Source organism: Pleurodeles waltl, chromosome 1_2 (assembly GCF_031143425.1).
Source record: "Pleurodeles waltl isolate 20211129_DDA chromosome 1_2, aPleWal1.hap1.20221129, whole genome shotgun sequence".
NCBI classification, from domain to species: Eukaryota; Metazoa; Chordata; class Amphibia; order Caudata; family Salamandridae; genus Pleurodeles; species Pleurodeles waltl.
In genome coordinates this window covers 1232390686-1232417822 of record NC_090437.1, presented here as the reverse complement: position 1 = coordinate 1232417822, position 27137 = coordinate 1232390686, and the positions used below count along the sequence as shown (strand labels likewise).

Sequence of the window (27137 nt, the reverse complement as noted above, 5' to 3'; positions counted from 1 at the left end):
AACCAACTCACTTGAAATTTGCAAATAACCACCCAAAGCTTGCATCACAGTAGCTCTAGTCGCCGTCTTCAAACTCATCAAATAAAATGACTAAACAAAGGATAGGAAAGCAAGTAAGGGATCCGATCGTCCCAGAAGATGGCCGATACCCTTTCCTGTTGCAAAGCTTCATTCACGATAAACCCATCCTGACCTTCCACAACCAAAATAGCTGCTTGGTGTGAAAGCATTTTCTGTTATTTGGTACCCCAATAAGTCTTTTCAAGAAGCATCACTTGTGGAAAGCTATTCACATCTGTAAGCAAACAAAAAAAACATACACCAAGCAAAATGTGCAGTTCACCGATGTTCGTGGTGTAATCAGGAAACAAACAGCAATGGCCCAACATTTTACCCTTTTTAAATAGACTTCCAACTCTATTTAGATGGAAAAAGGTTGCCACAGTGTCCGTTTAACTGGAACAACTTATACCTAACACTGAGAGGTGATTCAACTGAGAGACCCAGGAGAGCACAGGCGTCCCTAGTAAAGATGTCACAAATGTCTGCCCATTGGTTTGCATCCAGCAGATGAACGTACGGCGAGTTCTCTATACCTTGTCGCAGGTACACCAGGCTTCCCATCAAAACCTGTATATCTGGAAAGAACACAAAAAAAATATATAATAAATACATACCTAAGCAATGGCACTCAGAATAACTGATAATTCCCAGGGCAGATTAATATCGCAAATGTAATTTTAGAATGAGTAAAAAATATATTATTTTAAGAAGAAACACAATTTGTTGTCCACCTCACACATACATTAACACTGCTTTAAGTGCAACAGCAGATAACAGTCAATGGAAAGGAGTATCACCATGTGAGACAATGAAACATTAATAGTTGGTATTTAAGGCATTTAGAAATAGAAGAATAATGCTAATAATTAAAAACAGATTAGGAAGACCAGTGATGTGGAAGTACATATAGATAGATATATAGCACAAATCTACATTACTAAAAGTAATCAATAAATGCTCTTTTGGAATAATATGCATTTACACGTAAAGGTGTGTGGATGACAGAATAATAAGTATGAGTTACTTACTACAATGAGTTTTATTCCATTGTTCTCCAATGGTGGGGTATGTACATCCATTACGGTTTTATATATAGCTAGTGAGAAAACCCACATAGGTCTGTCCGAAAATGTTTCGTAGCAGGGCCAGATATGGCATGTCTGCAAGTGATGTGAAATAACATGTCCAACCCTTGCATAGATGAAATGGAAAAACAAAATTAATTTGGTGGACAATTGGATTTAAGAGGCATGGCTAGCATCAAAGCCACAGGAAAGGAACGGCTTTTAAACTCAAATTTATTCTGTGAAAAAAGGCTCCAGTTTCCTTCCTATTCTATGCAGGCATCGCCATTCAAGAGGAAATGGACCTGGGACATGAGAAAGCTGAAAACAAGGTGGTGTTTGTTGGTTTAAGCAAAAGGATAGCAAGACAAAAATTTGTGAAAAATATGCTTATTTTACTGATAGTTTGTCTATGTTAGTTAATAGTTTATGATCAATATGAAGGGGCAGGACACAGCTCCACATTAACAGTTTCGGTTGAGTTCCTTACTCTAGGTCTGCGTCCCCCTTTCTATGACCGACATCCCCCCATCTTAACTGAATGTTTACCAAACGGCATTAGAGCCAATACTAGGTTTCTTGAGACTACTTTAGGAGAACAGATTAATTGACCATTAAAAACACCTTTTATTCTGTTCCCAGTCCATGTTCGTGGACATGAAGAATATGGAAGTAAAACAAAGTGGAGGTAAAACCTACAATGTATATTACTACTATTCAGGAGTATGGAGAGATTAAGGGACACCTTCACAACCTAGACGTCCTACATAGAATTCGAAATAACCCATCAAACGCATGCACATAGCCTTTGTAAAGTCTTGTATAATTCACACTACATGTTCAAAAACCAACATCATACATGATCATTTTTATTTTATTATACATAATTGTGAAGTGTACACCAGCCAGATGGCTTAACGGTACCGAACTGCTACATTAAAGTGAGTCTCATCAGTTGCAAGACAATGGTCAGCATCTCCAATTTCGTTTCTAGAGCTGCTTATACTGCAAAACCTCTACCGACGTGTCAAATTACTGACACCGCAAAGTTGCAGATAGTTATCCTGTGCTGATCTTAAACTGCAACCAAGGGCTAACCGGCAAAACATGCCAAGAAAAGTGGGATAATTTCTTGGGAGGGTTGTAAGAACTATACTCAAGGTCTTCAATTTGATACATTCACAGAAGCAGCCATTACAGTTTGTTCAGCAGTGGAGAATGATACGGCCAGCGAGTTATCTTAGTGGCTAAACGAGCCTCTGCATTTCAGGTAGACAAAAATAGCTTAATACAAAAATCCACTTTTTAAAAAGTGTAGTCAGTCAGCACAATTTTATATTTGGACTCTGCACTACTAGTATGGCACGGTAGTGCCCCGCCTTTGAAACCCTTGCAATCTACTGCATGAATGATACCTCTTTTTTCCAATAGAAAACGGTGTTTATTTTTTTCCAAACATTTTATGATGTAGCAGGGCAGGGGCCTACTGAACCTAGCTAGAAATTATAATTTTACATGATTTGTCTCCTTAAATTAGATCACTGGCAACAAAATCGGAACTGAATACTAAATACAGGTTAGAGGTGGGTAAATTGCAGTTGTAAATACAAAGACGACTGCTAGACCAAAGCCATCAATCAGAGCAGCGGCAGGTTTGATGCAGACATTGAAGAGTAATGAACTCCACACGATGCTGCTTTTCGAGCTCAGAACAAGTTAGTTAACCATCAGTAACGCTTTTCTAATGGATACTCTAACAGCAGATTTGTCACCTTTGGACTCTCCGCAGGTATCAAACTGGATTCAGAACATTTGTTATCATATCCCCTGAAGGCTGGCAAGAGACGTGGGCCCCACATCTACTATGTGCCACTGACAGATATGACTGGAGCCGAAAATATGGGCCACCAAGGCACGCTGCCTGTTCCTTGCTGGCCCTTGCAGTGCCAGGGTCGGAATGGCCTATAGGGCAATCAGACCGTGCCCGAAGATCTGGTCGGACAGATTATTGTGTGGGCTATTTTTCTGGCTGTTTGTGTCCCTGCTTTATGGTCTGTAGGGCCTGTTTTCACTGTTGATTACCCGGATATTAGAATACACACTGCCTGCTGCAAGGTCAAATCCATGCAGTTTCCAGTACCTTGCAAAACACTCATACAGTGTGCCTTTACGAGTTCAAAACTGCCCCAAATTCCAAATATGTCCAATTATTTAGTAACCTAATTCCCTACTGGCCCCATTTTTATTTTGGCACCTGGCCCTATTTTTTGTCCCAGACTGACCCTGCCTCAGATACAGAGACCAAAAACGAATTGTTCATGCCAATGTGTAGATCTCCAATTTGGCCTTTTTTAGGTGGAAAACAAGTTTGATCCACACAATGGGAAGATGGTAAGGAATCTGCAGAGAGAAAATCGACCTGCAAAGATAAGTAATGTATTCTTCTGATGGATACTTTAAACACATTAGTCACTTCTAGAACAGACAACAATGCCGTACCTCCCCAAGTGGTGTGTCTGTGGAATGACTCAGACCAAAAATTCCTGCAGAACCGAACAGCCAAAATGCCCTTCTTACTGGACTAGGCTGTTAAGACAGGAGTCCTTTGTGAATGTGTGCACCAACAAATATCCAGGAGAGAGAAACTGCGTGTTAACACAGAGGTAGCAGTCTTGGCCCAGAAAAATGAGCCCTAACCCTTCCTGTAGGCAGCGTTTTGGCTGATCATAAGAAAGAGGACTAGCCATCTGGATTAAGTCCGTTTCTGCACCCTTATGCCTTTCTTTGCCACAGAGAACCCCACAAAAAGCTGATCACTCACCTAGTGGTCTTTGCTACAATTGATGTAGAATCAGAACACTATTTAGGAATCCAAACAATGAAGTGTCTCCTCCCCCTTCCAGTAGAGAGGTTGGGCCAAAGAATATTGGAAGAGTGACAGACTGCTAGTCCTTCGCATCCGTTTGTCTGGACAAAAGGTAGAATATGAAGGCTGACTGACAGAGCCTGAAGCTCACTCATGCATCGTGTTGAGGTTATTGTGAAGTGAAAGACAGTTAGCGGATGTAGGACAGCTGTCAAACTGATCAGGAACATCTTCAGAGCAAGGTTGTGGGCCTGGGAGCACACAACTCTGAACTACAATCAAAACAGAGTGATTTAGTTGATAAAACTCAGTTACAACATAAGAGGAGCTGAAGGTGAAGACAGAGGGATTTGTGAAAGATCTGCTCAAAGGATCAGGACCAGCAGATGCTCCATAGATTATGCTAGACTGGACATACAATCTATTCTCCACAAGAAAGCAAGGACGTCCCTCCATAAATCTAGACTAGGGTGCACTTACCTGATGAAAAAGAAATCATCACGAAAATATCAAGAGAGTAATCATTCACTATCGGAGCTCAGAAGATCCCCTATCAGGTGAAGCATCTGTTTCACTTCCTGTTTCACCTGAATGGCAAACCGAGAACTCTACAACGCCTCACAAAGGCTAAATCACTTCTGAACATGCGTAAGAGGCTGTGATCTGACATGTGGAGACACTTGGGGTAAGGGCGAGGGTTTCTTGCACACTGGAAGCTCCCTTAATAATAACCAGACGGACTGTGGAAAAAGCAAACTGTATTGAATGAGGCGTAGAGGAGGAGCTGGATGGGCTTGGGCACCTAGCCTGGGAACTCCTGAAGTGCAACAAATGTTTCTAAGTACTCTTTAGTGCCTTTTACCTCGCCTTTGGCTACCCACCGGTTGTCCCTTTAATGGGGAAGCATACAATCTCTTATGATCAACATTATTTTTGACTCGTTTAGGTTTTGTAGGACTGCAGACCTGGTTGGCCAGCATATATACACAACTGTTTGCAAAGGGAAATTGGGAAAAGGGGTAAGATCATGACACCTGAAATACGGGGTAAAGCAAGGAAAGGCAGGGCTGGAATCATGGGAGCAGAAGCATGTTCAAATTAATATCCCTTAACGTAAAGGAACTAAAACTCCCCCAACAAGCCATAGCAGATGAAATTATACCACTAAACATCACTTCTTTTTTCAAGAGACCAACACCTAGTCCGGCGGGACGAGTTTCACAAGTGGAGCAAAGCACCATTAACCAATTCTGGGCTTCTGCAAACAAAAAATGTAGGGGTGGTAATCATTTTAAAGTGGCTTTTCGTCGACAGGGTGGTGGTGGGGCACTTACTATGGGACTTACCATGGCTATACCATATAAAGCATCCAAGGAAGGCCTATCAGGCTACCTCAACCAAGACGGTGTTAGAGCTTTAGGGGCAGATAGTGGACTTTACACCTTCCCACATACTCACATTTCTCCTCTTCTTAATCAATTATATTGGCTACCTATATTAAGTAAAAGGATCCTCCTTAAGGCCATGGCAATATTACATTGAATAATCCATGGCACAACCCATCAGTTTATTCTAATTTCAGCATGTTCCATTAGGACAGATCTCTGCGACCCCAAGGACCTTTTGTACTCAATATTGCCAAAACTGGGACCAAAAAGTAGCTGCTCCAGTTTTATCCACTGCTACGTCACTTCAATGCCATGATACCCTCGTGGGTGATGGTGTGGTTTACAAATACGCATAACAATGCAATTTATGTAAGCTCTGAAAAACAGATCTTATGGAGTAGTTGGTGTCGATTTCTTTTTTTTTTTTTAGATATTGTTTTATGTGAGCGCCATAAATCTTCAGCACCTAGGGCTTAATAAAAAACGAACACAACCTGGCTGTTGCTGCACAAACCCTTATGCCTTCTGAAAATATAATAGACAACTTCTCAGGCATGAAGGGCCCTGATTTTCAACATTAAGCAGACACTGCAGAATTGCAAAAACAGCGGGAAGTCTCCTTTTCGGCATATGTGGGTATAAAGATGATAACTAGCAGATAAACAATGGAAGCATCTCCAGTCTATGATATCAAACAATTTTTAAAGCAGTTTCCAAAGGATAGCAGCCTATATACAAAAGGCATCAATGGAATCTAACTCTTGTTCACCTGAATCAAATCTTTCTTGACAGGTGCTGCAACTGTAAGGAAGAGAGAGGGAATTTTATACACATCGGATGGTCATGTTGGGTACCATCTCACCTGTGTATGACTAAGCTTTGCAAAGCGATAAAACAATACAAAGACCAAATTCTCAAAGCCAAATCTTCCCATATAAGAGCCCCCATGAATTCTGCATAGAATAAACCAAAGCACCTGTTCAAGGTCATTGCACAGTCTACTAACCCCCACACCACTCTGGCTCCCGAGTCATCCGAGGCCCGTTGCAACGAATGCTGATTTCTTTGATAAAAAAGTCTGACGTCCATATCTCGCTTCACATGACAGACTCCCTTGAAACAGCTGAGTCTCTACCACGCAAGGCTGTACAATCATGTTTGTCTTTGAGCAGGACCTACATTGAACTATCTCCAAAGTAAAACCCCCAGACCATCATCAGAATGCCATTCCAGGCTCTATTAGCAAACCTCTTGCCAAACACCTATTCCCCATACGGACCACCATGGTCAATTCCTCTCTCAAACGGGGCCTCTTCGAGGAGCAGCAAAATATGGGTCAAATCACTCAGCTCTTGAAAAAACAAGATTGTGATCCTGAGAACCTGAACGACTACCACCCTGTCTCCACACTCCCATTTTTAGGCAGTCATTGGAAGTTGAGTAACGTCGTAACTAGCCTCCCACATTCAAACAAACAACCTTCTAGACACTCTCCAATCAGGTTTCTGCCAGGGCTACAATACAGAAACTGTGATCCTCTAAATAGTTGATAACTCCCTTAGAAATCCTTGACTCTGGCAACTCCTGCCTCCTGGATTTATTCACTGCATTCAACACTGTCAACCATCTCAACCTCCTTCATATTCTTGAACTACGCATGGGATGTGGAGGCACTGTCCTTAAATGGTTCTTCTCTTACCTATCCAACCGTTCCCAAATTGTGAAAATTGGCAACTCTTTCTCGAGACTAGTCAGCGATCAGCAAGGGGTTCCTCAAGGTTTGATCCGCTCCCCAACCCTCTTTAACTCCTACCTAGAACCACTGTTTGAGATTTTTGGAAACTCTGGGATTCTTTTCCACCTCTAAGCCGAAAATACCCAAATATACTTAAATATCTCATCCCCAAAAGATGCTGCTTTGCTTTCAAATACACTCTTAAAGATTCAAAACTGGATATCTAGCCACCATTTAAAACTCAACCCAACAAAAACAGAATTTCTTTTGATCTCACCTGCCAAAGCAAAAACTCCAGTACAAGGATGGATGGCCAACTATCTCACCCTGGATGGCTGCCCCGCCATTGTCCAGAATGCCAGATCACTCAGCATCATTCCTGATAATAGTCTCAATCGTCACTGGCACATATCAGCCATGGCCAACGGTGACCAACACCAACTTGGGCAGCTTTGGGGCATCAGACCATGGATTCCAGAACAAGACCTCAAAACAGTGGTGCAGTTTCTCGTTCTCTCCAGACTAGACTATGAAATTGCCCTTCTTTCGGGCATTCCCGTAGTTCATCTAGGCCAACTGAGAGCAACACTACAAGCTACAGCACGCTTCGTCTTACGTCTCAAGAAATTTGACCACCTCTCCCCTGCCAACCTTCCAATGGCTCCCCATTGAAGTGCAGGCCTAATTCAAATTTGCTTGCATTGCCAACTTAGTGCTGCACTCCTCACCATCCTATCTGAAAGAGAAACTGACAAATTTCCAGAGCACATAGGGGTGGTTCCAGAAAGGCCCAATCTCTGCTCCTGGAACCCCCCACACCTTCAGTTGAGAACGATACATGAACCAGTCTTTCTCTTGTAGGCTCACTATATTCTGGAACTCTCAGCCTCCACCACTCTGTCTAACCACCTGCCTAGAAACCTTCAAAAAAGGACCTTAAGCACCTCCTATTTAAACAGACATCTTGGTTAATTTCACCCTTGACCAGACTTAATTCCTCTCTCCACTGGCCCCTGATCTGCATTTGGTATATGATCAAACCATCTAAACCGAAACTCTCACTTTGTTTGTCCTATGCCCAATTGTTGTATGTCTCTCTTAAGGTAACTCCTGTACACATCCACCAACGTAAACTTCTGAGTTTAATTATTATTACTGTAACCCTGTGTAGGAAAGTACCTTCTCTCTAGCCTAGTTACCCCCACGTTTTGCCTGATGTCAGTGTGTTTAGACTGTAGTTAACTGGAATCCTGCTAACCAGGACCCCAGTGTCTGTGCTCTCTCCTCTAAATTTGGTTGCTTGCAAACTGTGTGTGCCCACAATTGGCATACTGGTGCACCTATATAAGTCCCTAGTATGGGGTACTTAGGTACCCAGGGCAATTGTATACAAGGGGTCCCCCATGGGCTGAAGAATGTACTGTGCCACCCATGGGAGATCATGCAAACGTTATCTGCAGGCCTGCCATTGCAGCCTGCGTGAAATGGTGCATGCACCTTTCACCACAGATATAAGGCTTGCTTTATATCCTGGTCACTGCACTTAGATACTGTAAGTCACCCCTCTGGTAGGTCCTTCTGTCTAAGGGCAGGGTGCCTGCCCCCAACGGTGTGGATATCTTTGCAAGAGCAGGGTATACCTACAATCCCCAGAATCCATTCCTTGGGCTTTGTAAATTCGGGGAAGCCATCTTAAGGTATGTAGTGGACACCGGTCAACACAACTGGGCCAACTACATAATGGCTTCTCCGTACCTAAGCATGTTTGGTATCAAACAAGTTGGAATCCTGTAACTACACTGAGTCCAGTGCTAGTTGCATGATCCCCCTGTACTCTGGGGGCTTCTTAAGAGGATCCCCCAGTTCAGCCTGTGCAGCCTTATAGGATGTGACTGCCATCCTACGCTGCAGACACCATACACTGTTCTATGCTCCTGCTGATGAGCCTGGCTCAGACAAAAGGAATGTAGAACAAAGGATTTCCTGCAAGGGAGAGTTGTGACCCCCTCCTCCTGTGTATTAGGTGTCTAGGGGCTTGGGTAGGGTGGCCTCCGAGCGCCACCAGACTGCTTTGAAGGTCACATTTGGTGCCATCCTTGAACCCCCAGTCCCTGCTCTGGCACAAAACTGCACAAACTACAGGGGAGTGACCACCCCCCCTGTCCAGCTCGTCCCATAGGGAAGTGCACAGAGCTCTGGCAGGTGGCCACTGGATTCTGCCATCTTGAAAATAAGATGTGCAGAGGCCCCTGGGAGCACCTGACTTATAAGGCCAGGTCGATGACGTTCCTGACCCTCTCTGATAGTTGAGTCACCTCAGATTCATCAAGCAAGACTCTACATGGAACTCTGCAATACATCTTTTTCTTCTGGCCTCTGGAACCACTGCTGGTCTGCTTTGGAACCAATACAGTCTGCTTCTGGTGGGAAGGCTCCCATTGCAACATTGTTTCTCCGGATCCTGCAAGAATTCTACAACATCCAAGGCTGTGCATCCTCTGGGGTCACTAGGACTCTGTATGCACCTGGAAGCACGAAGTATTCTCCCTTTGAGTGAAGGAGTCACTCCCCTGCATTTGCCTGCACCTCAAGATGTCAACCAGCTGGTGGGGTCTGCTGTCCCACAGACATTGAAAGGCTCTGCATCACAGGTGGTGGGGGTCTGTGGCCTCCTCTGGGTCCTGATTGTCTTCTGACCAACCTTGGAGACTGTGGGCCCCTGCTCCTGCCACTGGATTGGAACCCCTGTGCATCGCAACTGTTGCTCTTGCCACAGCTTGTTGACTCTTCCTCCAGGAGATCTTCAGAGGCCAAGAAGCCCCAGTCTCCAGCATTCTGCAACCCGATCAGCCCATCCTGCAACTCCTGCGACTTCCGTTTTGTTGTGCTGCTGAGACCTCCTTGTGACTCCTCATGTCCATTGCCTGTGGATCACTTGTGGGTGCTCCAACAACTTCCTGCGTGCCGAGGGCCAGCCCTGACTACGTCTCCAGGGTAAAGTCTCCTGGACCTTGCTGAGTCCCAAAACTCTGCAAATACATCTTCAGCTCCTGCTTGCATTTGGCAGTGCTTGTTGGTGACCTGGCTGGACAGTGACCCTCCTGAAATCCGGTGACCATTGAGGGACATCTTGTAGGGGACTCCTAGGATCTTCTGCAGCTCCTGGACCCTGCAGCTGGGCTTCTTCCTTCACCGACTTGCATGAACTTCACCTCTAGGAGGGTCGGAAGCCACCTGCACCACGTGGGCATCTCCAAGGGTGCTAGAGTCTGTCCCCTTCTTTTTCAGGTCATCTACGTCCGGAATCTGTCCCTGGGGTCTAGTGGCCTGGTCCACGGGTCATGACAGCAGCTGTAAAATCCTAGGCTTCCACTGACATCCGAGAGAGTCCCTTCTCCCCTCTGCATCCAGGTCCCCTCGGGAGGGGACACTCTCCAACCTTGCTGTTGTCTGTTGGTTTCTTCAGGGTCCACTGGGAAGGGTCTTGAAACACACGAACTCCAACCACTACTTCCCTCTGTTAGTCTATTGGAAGACTGGGAAGGTAACCACTCTGTACCATACTTACCTCTGTTTTCATCTACCCCCAGCTAGCTATGACACTTACCTTGGTTGGGTTCACTATTTTGCATTCCACTTAGTTTGTTGGTTTGCTCCCCCCCCCTTTCATAGGACCCTTATATTTTATGCTTATTTCTGCTTGTTATTCTGTGTATATATTGTTGTAGATATCTCCAAAGGGAGATATACCAATGCTAGTCTATTAGTTAGTGCTGTATTAAAGAATCCTTTATTTTTGCAACACTTGTGTGGTTCTTTCTTGTAAGTTACTATCTGACTACTGTGCAGGCCTCGAAGAATCATTAAAATGTCACTAGACCTGCAGGTCGAGTAGCTTGAATAAACTACTCGACCTAACTGTAATGTAACTGTAATGACGGAAACGGGTCTCAAATTGTGTGATCCTAGGCAAATATTGTATTTTACAGTCGCCTTTTTCTTCATTCTTACATGAGTACACCTTCAAATATGTGAGTTAAGCATTTCTGCAGAGAAAAAATCCTCTTTTGTTTGATTAAATATACTAAACGTTTGGTCCATATATAATAAATCTAGCCCATATATGGGGTACACATGATCCATGCACGACTTGCCTCTTAGTTTACTAATAGCTTTGCCATCAGGACAGGAGTGTTTCTCAGTTTGTTTAAACACTCACTTTTAATAAATATATTACTAAAGCATGACGTGGTAGTGCACTGTCATTTACAGACAGTTAATTTCCAAGAAATATCCAAAAACCTTCCCACTAACTTGAAGCTTTACTGATAAAACTATATAGTATATTAACAATAATCTGTGAAACCTGGGTTTCAGAAAACATTTATCATTTGCACATGACCAAGTAAAGTGTTCTGATTTTTTTTCATCCTATTGAAATATTTTTTTCATCACACAGAACTACAAAAAATGGTCTTTCACAGCTACTGAAACATATTTTGAAAAGTTTGTAAAGTGCCTTTCATTCCACATAGGTGAGACAGTTCACCTGACAAATTCCTGGAACTCTGCAGTCACAAGGAAAAGTATTTGCATTGCACAAAGACAAACTGACTTTTGACCTCTGTCTCTGAACACAGAGCAAATGCGACAAGAATAAGATTTAAAGCATGGGTACTCACAAATATTTTCCCTGGGGCCGCAATGATTGGTCTTTGATGTGACCGAGGGCCACATTGCTGCCAGCATGGTGGTGGTCGGAGGGCTGGGGGGTAGGGTGGGGAGAGGTAGTGGTAAAGTGTGTGTAGGGCAAGTGAAGCATATACATCTAGGGTCTGAATTGCCCAATGTGAAACCAGAAACTTGGGTGTAAACCCCGGCTTCTCCACTTAACCAGATTGTGTGATCGTAGGCAAATGTTTTATTTCACTTTACCTCCTTTTTTCGTTTTCCTTCATCATCACACATAAGAACCTTGAAATATGACTTCAGGATGTATGCTGTATAAAACCTTGTGTGTCTGATTTAATAAACTATAATGTTGTTTATGTTTTATAGAAACCCAGCCCTCCCAAAGAGTTCACATAACAACTGACTTGCCTTTTAGTTCCCAGTTCACATTGTTGTCAGGGTGTGGGGGATGAAAGTTTCTAAATTCATGTTTGAAAACTATGACTTTAAAAAATACTTCTCAGTGCAGTTATATAAGGTGAAATGGTTCTGCAGGTTAATGAAATGCACTGTTTGAATTTCACACAGATAATACTTTTATATTTTTGCTGCAAGATGTCATTAATAATGAACGTGTTTCTAAAGTTAAGAGTTCCAGAACACCCTAGTTACTCCTTTTCGTGAACTTCAATTAGACTCTAAATAAATACTTGCCTGTTTATTTTACAATTTTTAGTGCCAGTGTGGAGTCGAATCAACAGCAGCACAGTGCTGCTGTTGACCTGGGGGCCGCATGTAAATGTCAGGAGGGCTGCATGCGGCCCCCGGGCCGTACTTTGAATATCACTGATTTAAAGGCATTTTAACTGCTAATTCAGTTTCTGATTGAACAGAACACCTCTTCTTTGTTCACTCGCCTGAAGGGTCAAGTGGAATCTAAAAATAGCTGGACCTCATAAAATTAAACTTGCCATAGCAAGTGGTCGAGTAGATTTTTCAAGCCCTGCTGAGGTTTTGCAAGTGCTTTACATTCCTCCTGGATAAGCTTTAGCTGCTTGCCCTAGCTACCTCTAGAGAGATTTTGCTATCTGGATACCTATTCCCCATCACTAAGGGTTGCCTGGACTCTGTATAGGGTACACCATAAACTGAGCCATCCTCTTACACCCTGTGTATTGTAAAGTGCTCTGATGCCTCGGGGCCATGGCCGCGCTATTAAAAAAAACAACAACAAAAAACACACAAATAATAACAAACTTTCTGGAAAGAGATCCTGGGTCAAGGTAAGAGAGTCCTGTGGGGCATAGGCCTGGAATCACCAAAGCTGACAATACTAGAGCTCAGACCAGTGACAATATGTATGAGAGGAGTGGCAAGACACCTTATAGCCCTATTTTAGAATAAAAAGGAAACAACCCCAGTAGCTTTCTGTTTCAATTATGAGCAAGATTGCAACCATTAGTGGCATACATCAGGGCTCGAAAAATCATAAAAATGTTACTTGAATGTTACAGGCTGAGTAACTTAAATAATCTACTCGACTTAACTAATGTACTTGACCCATAAACCGGTCTCAAATTGTGTGGTCCTAGGCAAATAGTTTACAGAGTCGCCTTTTTAATTCTCACAAATGATTGCGCCTTCAAATATGTGACCTCAGCATTTCTGCAGTACAAAAAAACCTCTTTTGTTTGATTAAGTAGACTTAAGTTTCCTGCATGCATCACAAGAATCTAGCACACATACCCATGACGTCTAGCCCACATAACCTAGGACTTCTTTTAGTTTACTAACAACATTGCCATCAGGGCAAGAGTGTTTCTCAGTTTGTTTAAACACTCAATTTTAATAAATATATTACTAAAACATGATGTGGTAATATATTGTCATCTACACACGTAATGTTTCAAGAAATGTCCAAAAACCTCTCCACTAACTTGCAGCTTTACTGATAAAACTATATAGTGTATTAACAATCTGTGAAAATTTGGTTTCAGAAAGCATATCCTTTGCACATCAACATGTGAAGTATTCTGATTTGTTTTCATCCAATTAAAATATATTTTCATCACACAAATATAAAAAAGGACTTTCACAACTACTGAAATATATTTTGAAATGTTTGCACAGTTGACTTAGTCATTTAAATGTTGGGTGTTAGGAAAAACCTGACACACTATATACTTTTATTTCACATTCTAAGCAGCAGGTCACACAGTTCACCTTACAAAGTCCTGGAACTCTGCAGTCAGAAGGGAAATTCATTGTAAGAAAAACTGACTTTTAAACCTCTGTCTGTGAGAGCAAATGTGACATAAGAACAAGATTTAAAGGCATCTTTTATTGCTCCTCCACTTTTCAACTGAACAGAACACCTGTTCAGGGTCCACTCGCCAGAAGGGACCAGTAAGTATTAAAAAATAGCTCGACTTGATCAAATAAGACTCACCAATGCGAGTGGTCGAGTGGATTTTTCGAGCCCTGATACATGTCAAAACTAGAAGCCTTCAATTTCAATCCCCCAAGTTTCAGAGCTTTACATCTGTTCACCTAAACATAAGCATTGGATAACAGAGGGACATCACTCCAGTCTAGAAGGTACAGTCTGGCCCAATCGAGGTATACTAGACTGAAAACTATCCCCATGAAGAAATATTGACACAGGCACATGGCATTCTTGACAATAGATGGAGCTTTGCAGAGAATTCCAGTTCTAAAGAACCCTATTCTTAGATTAGACATTGAGGGTGGTAAGAGTGAATATTTCTAGAGGGTGTTGCCTTGTATTTTATATTTGATAACAGGGGTGTAATCTTGATGGCTACACTATGAGGCAAGGTGGATGCTGGAAACAGAAGGTGGCCCCAGACACATCCTGTAGGAAGTTGGCTCTGTATGTGCTATTTCAAAGTAAGGAATAGCATGCACAGAGTCCAAGGGTTCCCCTTAGAGGTAAAATAGTGGTAAAAAGAGATAATACTAATGCTCTATTTTGTGGTAGTGTGGTCGAGCAGTAGGCTTATCCAAGGAGTAGTGTTAAGCATTTGTTGTACATACACATAGACAATAAATGAGGTACACACACTCAGAGACAAATCCAGCAAATAGGTTTTGTTATAGAAAAATATCTTTTCTTAGTTTATTTTAAGAACCACAGGTTCAAATTTAACATGTAATATCTTGTTTGAAAGGTATTGCAGGTAAGTACATTAGGAACTTTGAATCATTTCAATTGCATGTATACTTTTCAAGTTATTCACAAATAGCTATTTCAAAAGTGGACACTTAGTGCAATTTTCACAGTTCCTGGGGGAGGTAAGTTTTTGTTAGTTTTACCAGGTAAGTAAGACACTTACAGGGTTCAGTTCTTGGTCCAAGGTAGCCCACCGTTGGGGGTTCAGAGCAACCCCAAAGTTACCACACCGGCAGCTCAGGGCCGGTCAGGTGCAGAGTTCAAAGTGGTGCCCAAAACGCATAGGCTTCAATGGAGAGAAGGGGGTGCCCCGGTTCCAGTCTGCCAGCAGGTAAGTACCCGCGTCTTCGGAGGGCAGACCAGGGGGGTTTTGTAGGGCACCGGGGGGGACACAAGCCCACACAGAAATTTCACCCTCAGCGGCGCGGGGGCGGCCGGGTGCAGTGTTAGAACAAGCGTCGGGTTCGCAATGGAAGTCAATGAGAGATCAAGGGATCTCTTCAGCGCTGCAGGTAGGCAAGGGGGGGCTTCCTCGGGGAAACCTCCACTTGGGCAAGGGAGAGGGACTCCTGGGGGTCACTTCTGCAGTGAAAGTCCGGTCCTTCAGGTCCTGGGGGCTGCAGGTGCAGGGTCTTTTCCAGGCGTCGGGACTTAGGTTTCAGAGAGTCGCGGTCAGGGGAAGCCTCGGGATTCCCTCTGCAGGCGGCGCTGTGGGGGCTCAGGGGGGACAGGTTTTGGTACTCACAGTCGTAGGGTAGTCCGGGGGTCCTCCCTGAGGTGTTGGTTCTCCACCAGCCGAGTCGGGGTCGCCGGGTGCAGTGTTGCAAGTCTCACGCTTCTTGCGGGGAGATTGCAGGGTTTCTTTAAAGCTGCTCCTTTGGATAAAGTTGCAGTCTTTTTGGAGCAGGTCCGCTGTCCTCGGGAGTTTCTGGTCGTCGTCGAAGCAGGGCAGTCCTCAGAGGATTCAGAGGTCGCTGGTCCCTTTGGAAGGCGTCGCTGGAGCAGAGTTCTTTGGAAGGCAGGAGACAGGCCGGTGAGTTTCTGGAGCCAAGGCAGTTGTTGTCTTCTGGTCTTCCTCTGCAGGGGTTTTCAGCTAGGCAGTCCTTCTTGTTGTTGCAGGAATCTAAAATCTTAGGTTCAGTGAAGCCCTTAAATAGTAAATTTAAGGGCGTGTTTAGGTCTGGGGGGGTTAGTAGCCAATGGCTACTAGCCCTGAGGGTGAGTACACCCTCTTTGTGCCTCCTCCCAAGGGGAGGGGGTCACATCCCTAATCCTATTGGGGGAATCCTCCATCTGCAAGATGGAGGATTTCTAAAAGTTAGAGTCACCTCAGCTCAGGACACCTTAGGGGCTGTCCTGACTGGCCAGTGACTCCTTGTTATTCTCATTATTTTCTCCGGCCTTGCCGCCAAAAGTGGGGGCCGGGGCCGGAGGGGGCGGGCAACTCCACTAGCTGGAGTGTCCTGCGGTGCTGTGACAAAGGGGTGAGCCTTTGAGGCTCACCGCCAGGTGTTACAGCTCCTGCCTGGGGGAGGTGTTAGCATCTCCACCCAGTGCAGGCTTTGTTACTGGCCTCAGAGTGACAAAGGCACTCTCCCCATGGGGCCAGCAACATGTCTCTAGTGTGGCAGGCTGCTGGAACTAGTCAGCCTACACAGACAGTTGGTTAAGTTTCAGGGGGCACCTCCAAGGTGCCCTCTGGGGTGTATTTTGCAATAAAATGTACACTGGCATCAGTGTGCATTTATTGTGCTGAGAAGTTTGATACCAAACTTCCCAGTTTTCAGTGTAGCCATTATGGTGCTGTGGAGTTCGTGTTTGACAAACTCCCAGACCATATACTCTTATGGCTACCCTGCACTTACAATGTCTAAGGTTTTGTTTAGACACTGTAGGGGTACCATGCTCATGCACTGGTACCCTCACCTATGGTATAGTGCACCCTGCCTTAGGGCTGTAAGGCCTGCTAGAGGGGTGACTGACCTATACTTGCATAGGCAGTGAGAGGCTGGCATGGCACCCTGAGGGGAGTGCCATGTCGACTTACTCTTTTTGTTCTCACTAGCGCACACACAAGCTGGCAAGCAGTGTGTCTGTGCTGAGTGAGAGGTCTCCAGGGTGGCATAAGACATGCTGCAGCCCTCAGAGACCTTCCTTGGCATCAGGGCCCTTGGTACTAGAAGTACCAGTTACAAGGGACTTATCTGGATGCCAGGGTCTGCCAATTGTGGATACAAAAGTACAGGTTAGGGAAAGAACACTGGTGCTGGGGGCTGGTTAGCAGGCCTCAGCACACTTTCAATTGTAAACATAGCATCAGCAAAGGCAAAAAGTCAGGGGGTAACCATGCCAAGGAGGCATTTCCTTACACAACCCCCCCCCCCCCAAACGAAAGAGGATGAGACTAACCTTTCCCAAGAGAGTCTTCATTTTCTAAGTGGAAGAACCTGGAAAGGCCATCTGCATTGGCATGGGCAGTCCCAGGTCTGTGTTCCACTATAAAGTCCATTCCCTGTAGGGAGATGGACCACCTCAACAGTTTTGGATTTTCACCTTTCATTTGCATCAGCCATTTGAGAGGTCTGTGGTCAGTTTGAACTAGGAAGTGAGTCCCAAAGAGGTATGGTCTCAGCTTCTTCAGGGACCAAACCACAGCAAAGGCCTCCCTCTCAATGGCACTCCAACGCTGCTCCCTGGGGAGTAACCTCCTGCTAATGAAAGCAACAGGTTGGTCAAGGCCATCATCATTTGTTTGGGACAAAACTGCCCCTATCCCATGTTCAGAGGCATCTGTCTGCACAATGAACTGCTTAGAATAATCTGGAGCTTTTAGAACTGGTGCTGAGCACATTGCTTGTTTCAGGGTGTCAAAGGCCTGTTGGCATTCTACAGTCCAGTTCACTTTCTTGGGCATTTTCTTGGAGGTGAGTTCAGTGAGGGCTGTCACAATGGATCCATATCCCTTCACAAACCTCCTGTAATACCCAGTCAAGCCAAGGAATGCCCTGACTTGAGTCTGGGTTTTTGGAGCTACCCAGTCCAGAATAGTCTGGATCTTGGGTTGGAGTGGCTGAACTTGGCCTCCACCTACAAGGTGGCCCAAGTAAACCACAGTTCCCTGCCCTATCTGGCATTTGGATGCCTTGATAGAGAGGCCTGCAGATTGCAGAGCCTTCAAAACCTTCTTCAGGTGGACCAGGTGATCCTGCCAGGTGGAGCTAAAGACAGCAATATCATCAAGATAAGCTGTGCTAAAGGACTCCAAACCAGCAAGGACTTGATTCACCAACCTTTGGAAGGTGGCAGGGGCATTCTTTAAACCAAAGGGCATAACAGTAAACTGATAATGCCCATCAGGTGTGGAGAATGCTGTTTTCTCTTTTGCTCCAGGTGCCATTTTTATTTGCCAGTACCCTGCTGTCAAGTCAAAGGTACTTAAGAATTTGGCAGCACCTTATTTGTCTATGAGCTCATCAGCTCTAGGAATTGGATGGGCGTCTGTCTTGGTGACAGAGTTGAGCCCTCTGTAGTCCACACAAAACCTCATCTCTTTCTTTCCATCTTTGGTGTGAGGTTTGGGGACTAAGACCACTGGGCTAGCCCAGGGGCTGTCAGAGCGCTCAATCACTCCCAATTCCAGCATCTTGTGGACTTCCACCTTGATGCTTTCCTTAACATGGTCAGACTGTCTAAAAATGTTGTTTTTGACAGGCATGCTGTCTCCTGTCTCCACATCATGGGTACACACGGTGTGTCTGACCAGGGGTCAGGGAGAAGAGTTCAGGAAACTGTTGTAGGACTCTCCTACAATCAGCTTGCTGTTGGCCAGAGAGGGTGTCTGAGTAGATCACTCCATCTACTGAGCCATCTTTTGGGTCTGATGACAGAAGATCAGGGAGAGGTTCACTCTGCCTCCTGATCCTCATCTGTTACCATCAACAGATTTACATCAGCCCTGTCATGGAAGAGCTTAAGGCGGTTCACATGGATCACCCTCTTGGGGCTCCTGCTTGTGCCCAGGTCCACCAGGTAGGTGACCTGACTCTTCCTTTCTAGCACTGGGTAAGGGCCACTCCATTTGTCCTGAAGTGCCCTGGGAGCCACAGGCTCCAGAACCCAGACTTTCTGCCCTGGTTGGAACTCAACCATTGCAGCCTTTTGGTCATACCAAAACTTCTAGAGCTGTTGGCTGGCCTCAAGGTTTTTGCTTGCCTTTTCCATGTACTCTGCCATTCTTGAGCGAAGGCCAAGTACATAGTCCACTATGTCCTGTTTAGGCTCATGAAGAGGTCTCTCCCAGCCTTCTTTAACAAGAGCAAGTGGTCCCCTTACAGGGTGACCAAACAGAAGTTCAAAGGGTGAGAATCCTACTCCCTTCTGTGGCACCTCTCTGTAAGCGAAAAGCAGACATGGCAAGAGGACATCCCATCTCCTTTTGAGCTTTTCTGGGAGCCCCATGATCATGCCTTTTAATGTCTTGTTGAATCTCTCAACTAAGCCATTAGTTTGTGGATGGTATGGTGTAGTGAATTTGTAAGTCACCCCACACTCATTCCACATGTGTTTTAGGTATGCTGACATGAAGTTGGTACCTCTGTCAGACACCACCTCCTTAGGGAAACCCACTCTGGTAAAGATACCAATGAGGGCCTTGGCTACTGCAGGGGCAGTAGTCGACCCAATGGGGAATAGCTTCAGGATACCTAGTAGCATGATCCACTACTACTAGGATATACATATTTCCTGAGGCTGTGGGAGGTTCTAGTGGACCAACTATGTCCACACCCACTCTTTCAAAGGGGACCCCCACCACTGGAAGTGGAATGAGGGGGGCCTTTGGATGCCCACCTGTCTTACCACTGGCTTGACAGGTGGGGCAGGAGAGGCAAAACTCCTTAACCTTGTGGGACATATTGGGCCAGTAGAAGTGGTTGACTAACCTCTCCCACGTCTTGGTTTGTCCCAAATGCCCAGCAAGGGGAATATCATGGGCTAAGGTCAGAATAAACTCTCTGAACGACTGAGGCACTACCACTCTCCTAGTGGCACCAGGTTTGGGGTCTCTGGCCTCAGTGTACAGGAGTCCATCTTCCCAATAGACCCTATGTGTTCCATTTTTCTTGCCCTTGGACTCTTCAGCAGCTTGCTGCCTAAGGCCTTCAAGAGAGGGACAGGTTTCTTGTCCCTTACACAGCTCCTCCCTTGAGGGTCCCCCTGGACCTAAGAGCTCAACCTGATCAGGTTCAAGCTCCAAAGGCTCAGTTCCCTCAGAAGGCAGAACTTCTTCCTGAGAAGAGAGGTTCTCTTTTTCTGACTGTGTTGCAGTTGGTTTCCCAACTGGCTTTCCTTTTCTCTTGGTAGGCTGGGCCTTTCTTCCAGACTCCAGCTCTACTTTTTCACCCTGTGCCTTGCACTGTGCTCTTGTTTTTACACACACCAGTTCAGGGATACCCAGCATGGCTGCATGGGTTTTTAGTTCTACCTCAGCCCATGCTGAGGACTCCAGGTCATTTCCAAGCAGACAGTCTACTGGGATGTTTGAGGAGACCACCACCTGTTTCAGGCCATTGACCCCCTCCCCATTCTAAAGTTACCATTGCCATGGGATGTGCTTTAGTCTGATTGTCAGCGTTGGTGACTGTATAGGTTTTTCCAGTCAGGTATTGGCCAGGGGAAACCAGTTTCTCTGTCACCATGGTGACACTGGCACCTGTATCCCTCAGGCCCTCTACACTTGTCCCATTAATAAAGAGCTGCTGCCTGTATTTTTGCATGTTAGGCGGCCAGGCAGCTAGTGTGGCTAAATCCACCCCACCCTCAGAGACTAGAGTAGCTTCAGTGTGACCCTGATTTGCTCTGGGCACACTGTTGATCCCACTTGGAGACTAGCCATCCCAGTGTTACCTGGATTGGAGTTTGGAGTGGAACTTTTCTTGGGACAGGCCTTGTCTCCAGTTTGGTGTCCAGACTGACTACAGTTTCGACACCAGGCCTTTTTGGGATCAAAGTTTTTACCCTTGTACCCAGGATTGTTTTGTGAAGAGGCTCTGGGCCCACCCTCCTGTGCAGGTTTTTGGGGGCCTGTAGAAGACTCTTTACTATTTTTATTTTTGGTTGTCTCACCACCTTTCCCCTGGGGAGGTTTTGTGACCCCTTTCTTTTGGTCACCCCCTGTGGAAGTTTTGGACACCCTAGTCTTGACCCAATGGTCCGCCTTCTTTCCCAATTCTTGGGGAGAAATGGGTCCTAGGTCCACCAGATGCCGATGCAGTTTGTCATTGAAACAATTACTTAACAGGTGTTCTTTCACAAATAAATTGTACAGCCCATCATAATTACTTACACCACTGCCTTGAATCCAACCATCTAGTGTTTTTACTGAGTAGTCTACAAAGTCAACCCAGGTCTGGCTCGAGGATTTTTGAGCCCCCCTGAATCTAATCCTATACTCCTCAGTGGAGAATCCAAAGCCCTCAATCAGGGTACCCTTCATGAGGTCATAAGATTCTGCATCTTTTCCAGAGAGTGTGAGGAGTCTATCCCTACACTTTCCTGTGAACATTTCCCAAAGGAGAGCACCCCAGTGAGATTTGTTCACTTTTCTGGTTACACAAGCCCTCTCAAAAGCTGTGAACCATTTGGTGATGTCATCACCATCTTCATATTTAGTTACAATCCCTTTGGGGATTTTCAACATGTCAGGAGAATCTCTGACCCTAGTTATGTTGCTGCCACCATTGATGGGTCCTAGGCCCATCTCTTGTCTTTCCCTTTCTATGGCTAGGATCTGTCTTTCCAAAGCCAATCTTTTGGCCATCCTGGCTAACTGGATGTCCTCTTCACTGGAGTTATCCTCAGTGATTTCAGAGTTGTTGGTCCCTCCTGTGAGGGAACCAGCATCTCTGACTATTATTTGTGGAGTCAGGGCTTGAGAAGCCCTGTTCTCCCTAAGTAGGACTGGAGGGGGGGAATTTCCCTCCAAGTCACTATCTTCATCCTCTGTGTTGCCATCCTCAGAGGGGTTGGCTTTTTCATACTCTGCCAAAAGCTCCTGGAGCTGTACTTTGGTAGGTTTGGAGCCCATTGCTATTTTCTTTAGTTTACAGAGTGACCTTAGCTCTCTCATCTGTAGATGGAGGTAAGGTGTGGTGTCGAGTTCCACCACATTCACATCTGTGCTAGACATTATGCTTCTAAAAGTTGGAATACTTTTTAAGAATCTAAAACTAGTTCTAGGTTCTAATTCAAACTTTTAACAAACTTTTAAACTCTAAAAGAAATGCTAACAGGGACTAACACAAGGCCCTAGCAGGACTTTAAAGAATTTAGAAAACTTTTCAAATTGCAAAAATCAATTTCTAATGACAATTTTGGAATTTGTCGTGTGATCAGGTATTGGCTGAGTAGTCCAGCAAATGCAAAGTCTTGTACCCCACCGCTGATCCACCAATGTAGGAAGTTGGCTCTGTATGTGCTATTTCAAAGTAAGGAATAGCATGCACAGAGTCCAAGGGTTCCCCTTAGAGGTAAAATAGTGGTAAAAAGAGATAATACTAATGCTCTATTTTGTGGTAGTGTGGTCGAGCAGTAGGCTTATCCAAGGAGTAGTGTTAAGCATTTGTTGTACATACACATAGACAATAAATGAGCTACACACACTCAGACAAATCCAGCCAATAGGTTTTGTTATAGAAAAATATATTTTCTTAGTTTATTTTAAGAACCACAGGTTCAAATTTAACATGTAATATCTTGTTTGAAAGGTATTGCAGGTAAGTACATTAGGAACTTTGAATCATTTCAATTGCATGTATACTTTTCAAGTTATTCACAAATAGCTATTTCAAAAGTGGACACAGTGCAATTTTCACAGTTCCTGGGGGAGGTAGGTTTTTGTTAGTTTTACCAGGTAAGTAAGACACTTACAGGGTTCAGTTCTTGGTCCAAGGTAGCCCACCGTTGGGGGTTCAGAGCAACCACAAAGTTACCACACCAGCAGCTCAGGGCCGGTCAGGTGCAGAGTTCAAAGTGGTGCCCAAAACGCATAGGCTTCAATGGAGAGAAGGGGGTGCCCCGGTTCCAGTCTACCAGCAGGTAAGTACCCGCGTCTTCGGAGGGCAGACCAGGGGGGTTTTGTAGGGCACCGGGGGGGACACAAGCCCACACAGAAATTTCACCCTCAGCGGCGCGGGGGCGGCCGGGTGCAGTGTTAGAACAAGCGTCGGGTTCGCAATGGAAGTCAATGAGAGATCAAGGGATCTCTTCAGCGCTGCAGGTAGGCAAGGGGGGGCTTCCTCGGGGAAACCTCCACTTGGGCAAGGGAGAGGGACTCCTGGGGGTCACTTCTGCAGTGAAAGTCCGGTCCTTCAGGTCCTGGGGGCTGCGGGTGCAGGGTCTTTTCCAGGCGTCGGGACTTAGGTTTCAGAGAGTCGCGGTCAGGGGAAGCCTCGGGATTCCCTCTGCAGGCGGCGCTGTGGGGGCTCAGGGGGGACAGGTTTTGGTACTCACAGTCGTAGAGTAGTCCGGGGGTCCTCCCTGAGGTGTTGGTTCTCCACCAGCCGAGTCGGGGTCGCCGGGTGCAGTGTTGCAAGTCTCACGCTTCTTGCGGGGAGATTGCAGGGTTTCTTTAAAGCTGCTCCTTTGGATAAAGTTGCAGTCTTTTTGGAGCAGGTCCGCTGTCCTCGGGAGTTTCTTGTCGTCGTCGAAGCAGGGCAGTCCTCAGAGGATTCAGAGGTCGCTGGTCCCTTTGGAAGGCGTCGCTGGAGCAGAGTTCTTTGGAAGGCAGGAGACAGGCCGGTGAGTTTCTGGAGCCAAGGCAGTTGTTGTCTTCTGGTCTTCCTCTGCAGGGGTTTTCAGCTAGGCAGTCCTTCTTCTTGTTGTTGCAGGAATCTAAAATCTTAGGTTCAGGGAAGCCCTTAAATAGTAAATTTAAGGGCGTGTTTAGGTCTGGGGGGTTAGTAGCCAATGGCTACTAGCCCTGAGGGTGAGTACACCCTCTTTGTGCCTCCTCCCAAGGGGAGGGGGTCACATCCCTAATCCTATTGGGGGAATCCTCCATCTGCAAGATGGAGGATTTCTAAAAGTTAGAGTCACCTCAGCTCAGGACACCTTAGGGGCTGTCCTGACTGGCCAGTGACTCCTCCTTGTTATTCTCATTATTTTCTCCGGCCTTGCCGCCAAAAGTGGGGGCCGGGGCCGGAGGGGGCGGGCAACTCCACTAGCTGGAGTGTCCTGCGGTGCTGTGACAAAGGGGTGAGCCTTTGAGGCTCACCGCCAGGTGTTACAGCTCCTGCCTGGGGGAGGTGTTAGCATCTCCACCCAGTGCAGGCTTTGTTACTGGCCTCAGAGTGACAAAGGCACTCTCCCCATGGGGCCAGCAACATGTCTCTAGTGTGGCAGGCTGCTGGAACTAGTCAGCCTACACAGACAGTCGGTTAAGTTTCAGGGGGCACCTCCAAGGTGCCCTCTGGGGTGTATTTTGCAATAAAATGTACACTGGCATCAGTGTGCATTTATTGTGCTGAGAAGTTTGATACCAACCTTCCCAGTTTTCAGTGTAGTCATTATGGTGCTGTGGAGTTCGTGTTCGACAAACTCCCAGACCATATACTCTTATGGCTACCCTGCACTTACAATGTCTAAGGTTTTGTTTAGACACTGTAGTGGTACCATGCTCATGCACTGGTACCCTCACCTATGGTATAGTGCACCCTGCCTTGGGGCTGTAAGGCCTGCTAGAGGGGTGACTGACCTATACTTGCATAGGCAGTGAGAGGCTGGCATGGCACCCTGAGGGGAGTGCCATGTCGACTTACTCGTTTTGTTCTCACTAGCACACACAAGCTGGCAAGCAGTGTGTCTGTGCTGAGTGAGAGGTCTCCAGGGTGGCATAAGACATGCTGCAGCCCTCAGAGACCTTCCTTGGCATCAGGGCCCTTGGTACTAGAAGTACCAGTTACAAGGGTCTTATCTGGATGCCAGGGTCTGCCAATTGTGGATACAAAAGTACAGGTTAGGGAAAGAACACTGGTGCTGGGGCCTGGTTAGCAGGCCTCAGCACACTTTCAATTGTAAACATAGCATCAGCAAAGGCAAAAAGTCAGGGGGTAACCATGCCAAGGAGGCATTTCCTTACACATCCATTTTGCTGAACACGGTGTCTGATCTGTGGGGGTGCTCATGGGGCAGACGAAGGGGACAGCACCTTCATAACCAGACACTTAATGGGTGACAAATATGGCACTGAATATGCTAATGGTTACTGCAATGTGTCTATATTAATTGCCTTGTTATATTTTTAAGTTGGTGGGTATATATAGTTTATGGTGCATATAATTTGCATAAACTAACAATACTTTATTATAGCACAGTATTAAATATGGTGTCTTGTGTTTCCTTTTTTACTGTGATAAGCATCTTTGAAGCTTTTTCTTTCAACATGTTTACATCCACAAATTGCATGCAAAAACTCTCAACCTGTTATAACCCTTAAAATCCTGTATGAAAAATTGGCCTTCCATCTCTTTGCTTTTTTTTTTTTAAATTGACCACTGCCTCTTTCTACCTTCTGTCTCACTCTAAAGAAATCTCATGCCTAACTGCCTTAAAGCTCTTTGAAAACCATAACAATATCCATTAATTCCAGCTAATTGTGTCACACCTGCCCCCCACCCTAATGATCACTTCTATGTCGACCATTACCACAGAATGAATGGAATGAACTTTGTTAGAAATGGGGTCTTTGGTTGACTGTCAGGTTACCCCCCTGTTCAAGCAAGGACCCTCAATCTAGTCAGGGTAAAAGAGAATCACAATCTGCTAACCCCTGATTACCTCCTTGGTTGCTTGGCAGAGCAGTAGGCTTAACCTCAGAGTGCCAGGTGTAAAGTATTTGTACCAACACACACAGTAACCTAATAAAAACACTACAAAATGACAACACCAGTTTAGAAAAATAGGAACTATTTATCTATTTATCTAAACAAAACAAGACCAAAACAACAAAAATCTGACATACACAAGTCAAGTTATGAATTTTTAAAGATTAAACTCAAAAATAGCGCTTAGAAACACAAAATGCTTAGATGAGGTGTTAACACGGCATTGTGACGGAGTTGTTTCCAACAAGCGGCGCCGGAGTCGTGTAGACCCCAAAGTACAGTACCTTTGGTGAAGAGTGAAAACAAGTTGATGCGAAGTCGGAGATTGCGGTGTCTGTGCGAAACGTTGAATCCACGCACTTCGAGCGGCGGTCACAACGTGGTGCGGCGACTTCCACAGAGTCGCGCACTTCAGTTCGGCTGCAGCGGCGCCGGGCCTGCGAAGGTCGTCGCGTTCCCGCAAAGATCACAGAGTCGGTTGCAGGCGACTGTCAATTTCCTTTGATTTCCACAAGCTTTACTTTCAAGGGCCCAGGGACTGGATAGGGCACCACTTGTCTGAGCAGGAGTCTCTAGAGACTCCAGGTGCTGGCAGAGAGAAGTATTTCCTGTCCCTGAGACTTCAAACAACAGGAGGCAAGCTCTAAATCAAGCCCTTGGAGATTTCTTCACAAGATGGAAGGCACACAAAGTCCAGTCTTTGCCCTCTTACTCTGGCAGAAGCAGCAACTGCAGGATAGCTCCACAAAGCACAGTCACAGGCAGGGCAGCACTTCTCCTCAGCTCTTCAGCTCTTCTCCAGGCAGAGGTTCCTCTTGATGTCTAGAAGCGATCTAAAGTTAGTGGTTTTGGGTGCCCTTCTTATACCCAATTTCTCCTTTGAAGTAGGCCTACTTCAAAGTAAAGTCTCTTTTGAATGTGAAATCCTGCCTTGCCTAGGCCAGGCCCCAGACACTCACCAGGGGGTCGGAGACGGCATTGTGTGAGGACAGGCACAGCCCTTTCAGGTATAAGTGACCACTCCTCCCCACCCTCCTAGCACAGACGGCTCATCAGGAAATGCAGACTACACTCCAGCTCCTTTTCTGTCACTGTCTAGTGTGAGGTGCAACCAGCCCAACTGTCAAACTGACCCAGACAGGGAATCCACAAACAGGCAGAGTCACAGAAATGGTATAGGCAAGAAAATGCTCACTTTCTAAAAGTGTCATTTTCAAACACACAATCTTAAAATCAACTTAACTAAAAGATGTATTTTTAAATTGTGAGCTCAGAGA

General features: G+C 45.6%; 1 protein-coding gene across 2 annotated transcripts in view; it reads right to left on the bottom strand.

Moving 5' to 3' along the window:
• The window catches only part of RMND5A (required for meiotic nuclear division 5 homolog A), a 371570-nt gene that overhangs the window by 124946 nt on the left and 219487 nt on the right, over nucleotides 1–27137 (bottom strand). For both annotated transcript variants that reach the window (XM_069204434.1, XM_069204441.1), the window contains one exon: nucleotides 473–638. In XM_069204434.1, coding sequence (XP_069060535.1) covers nucleotides 473–638 — 166 coding nt within the window. The remainder of the gene's footprint in view (nucleotides 1–472; nucleotides 639–27137) is intronic.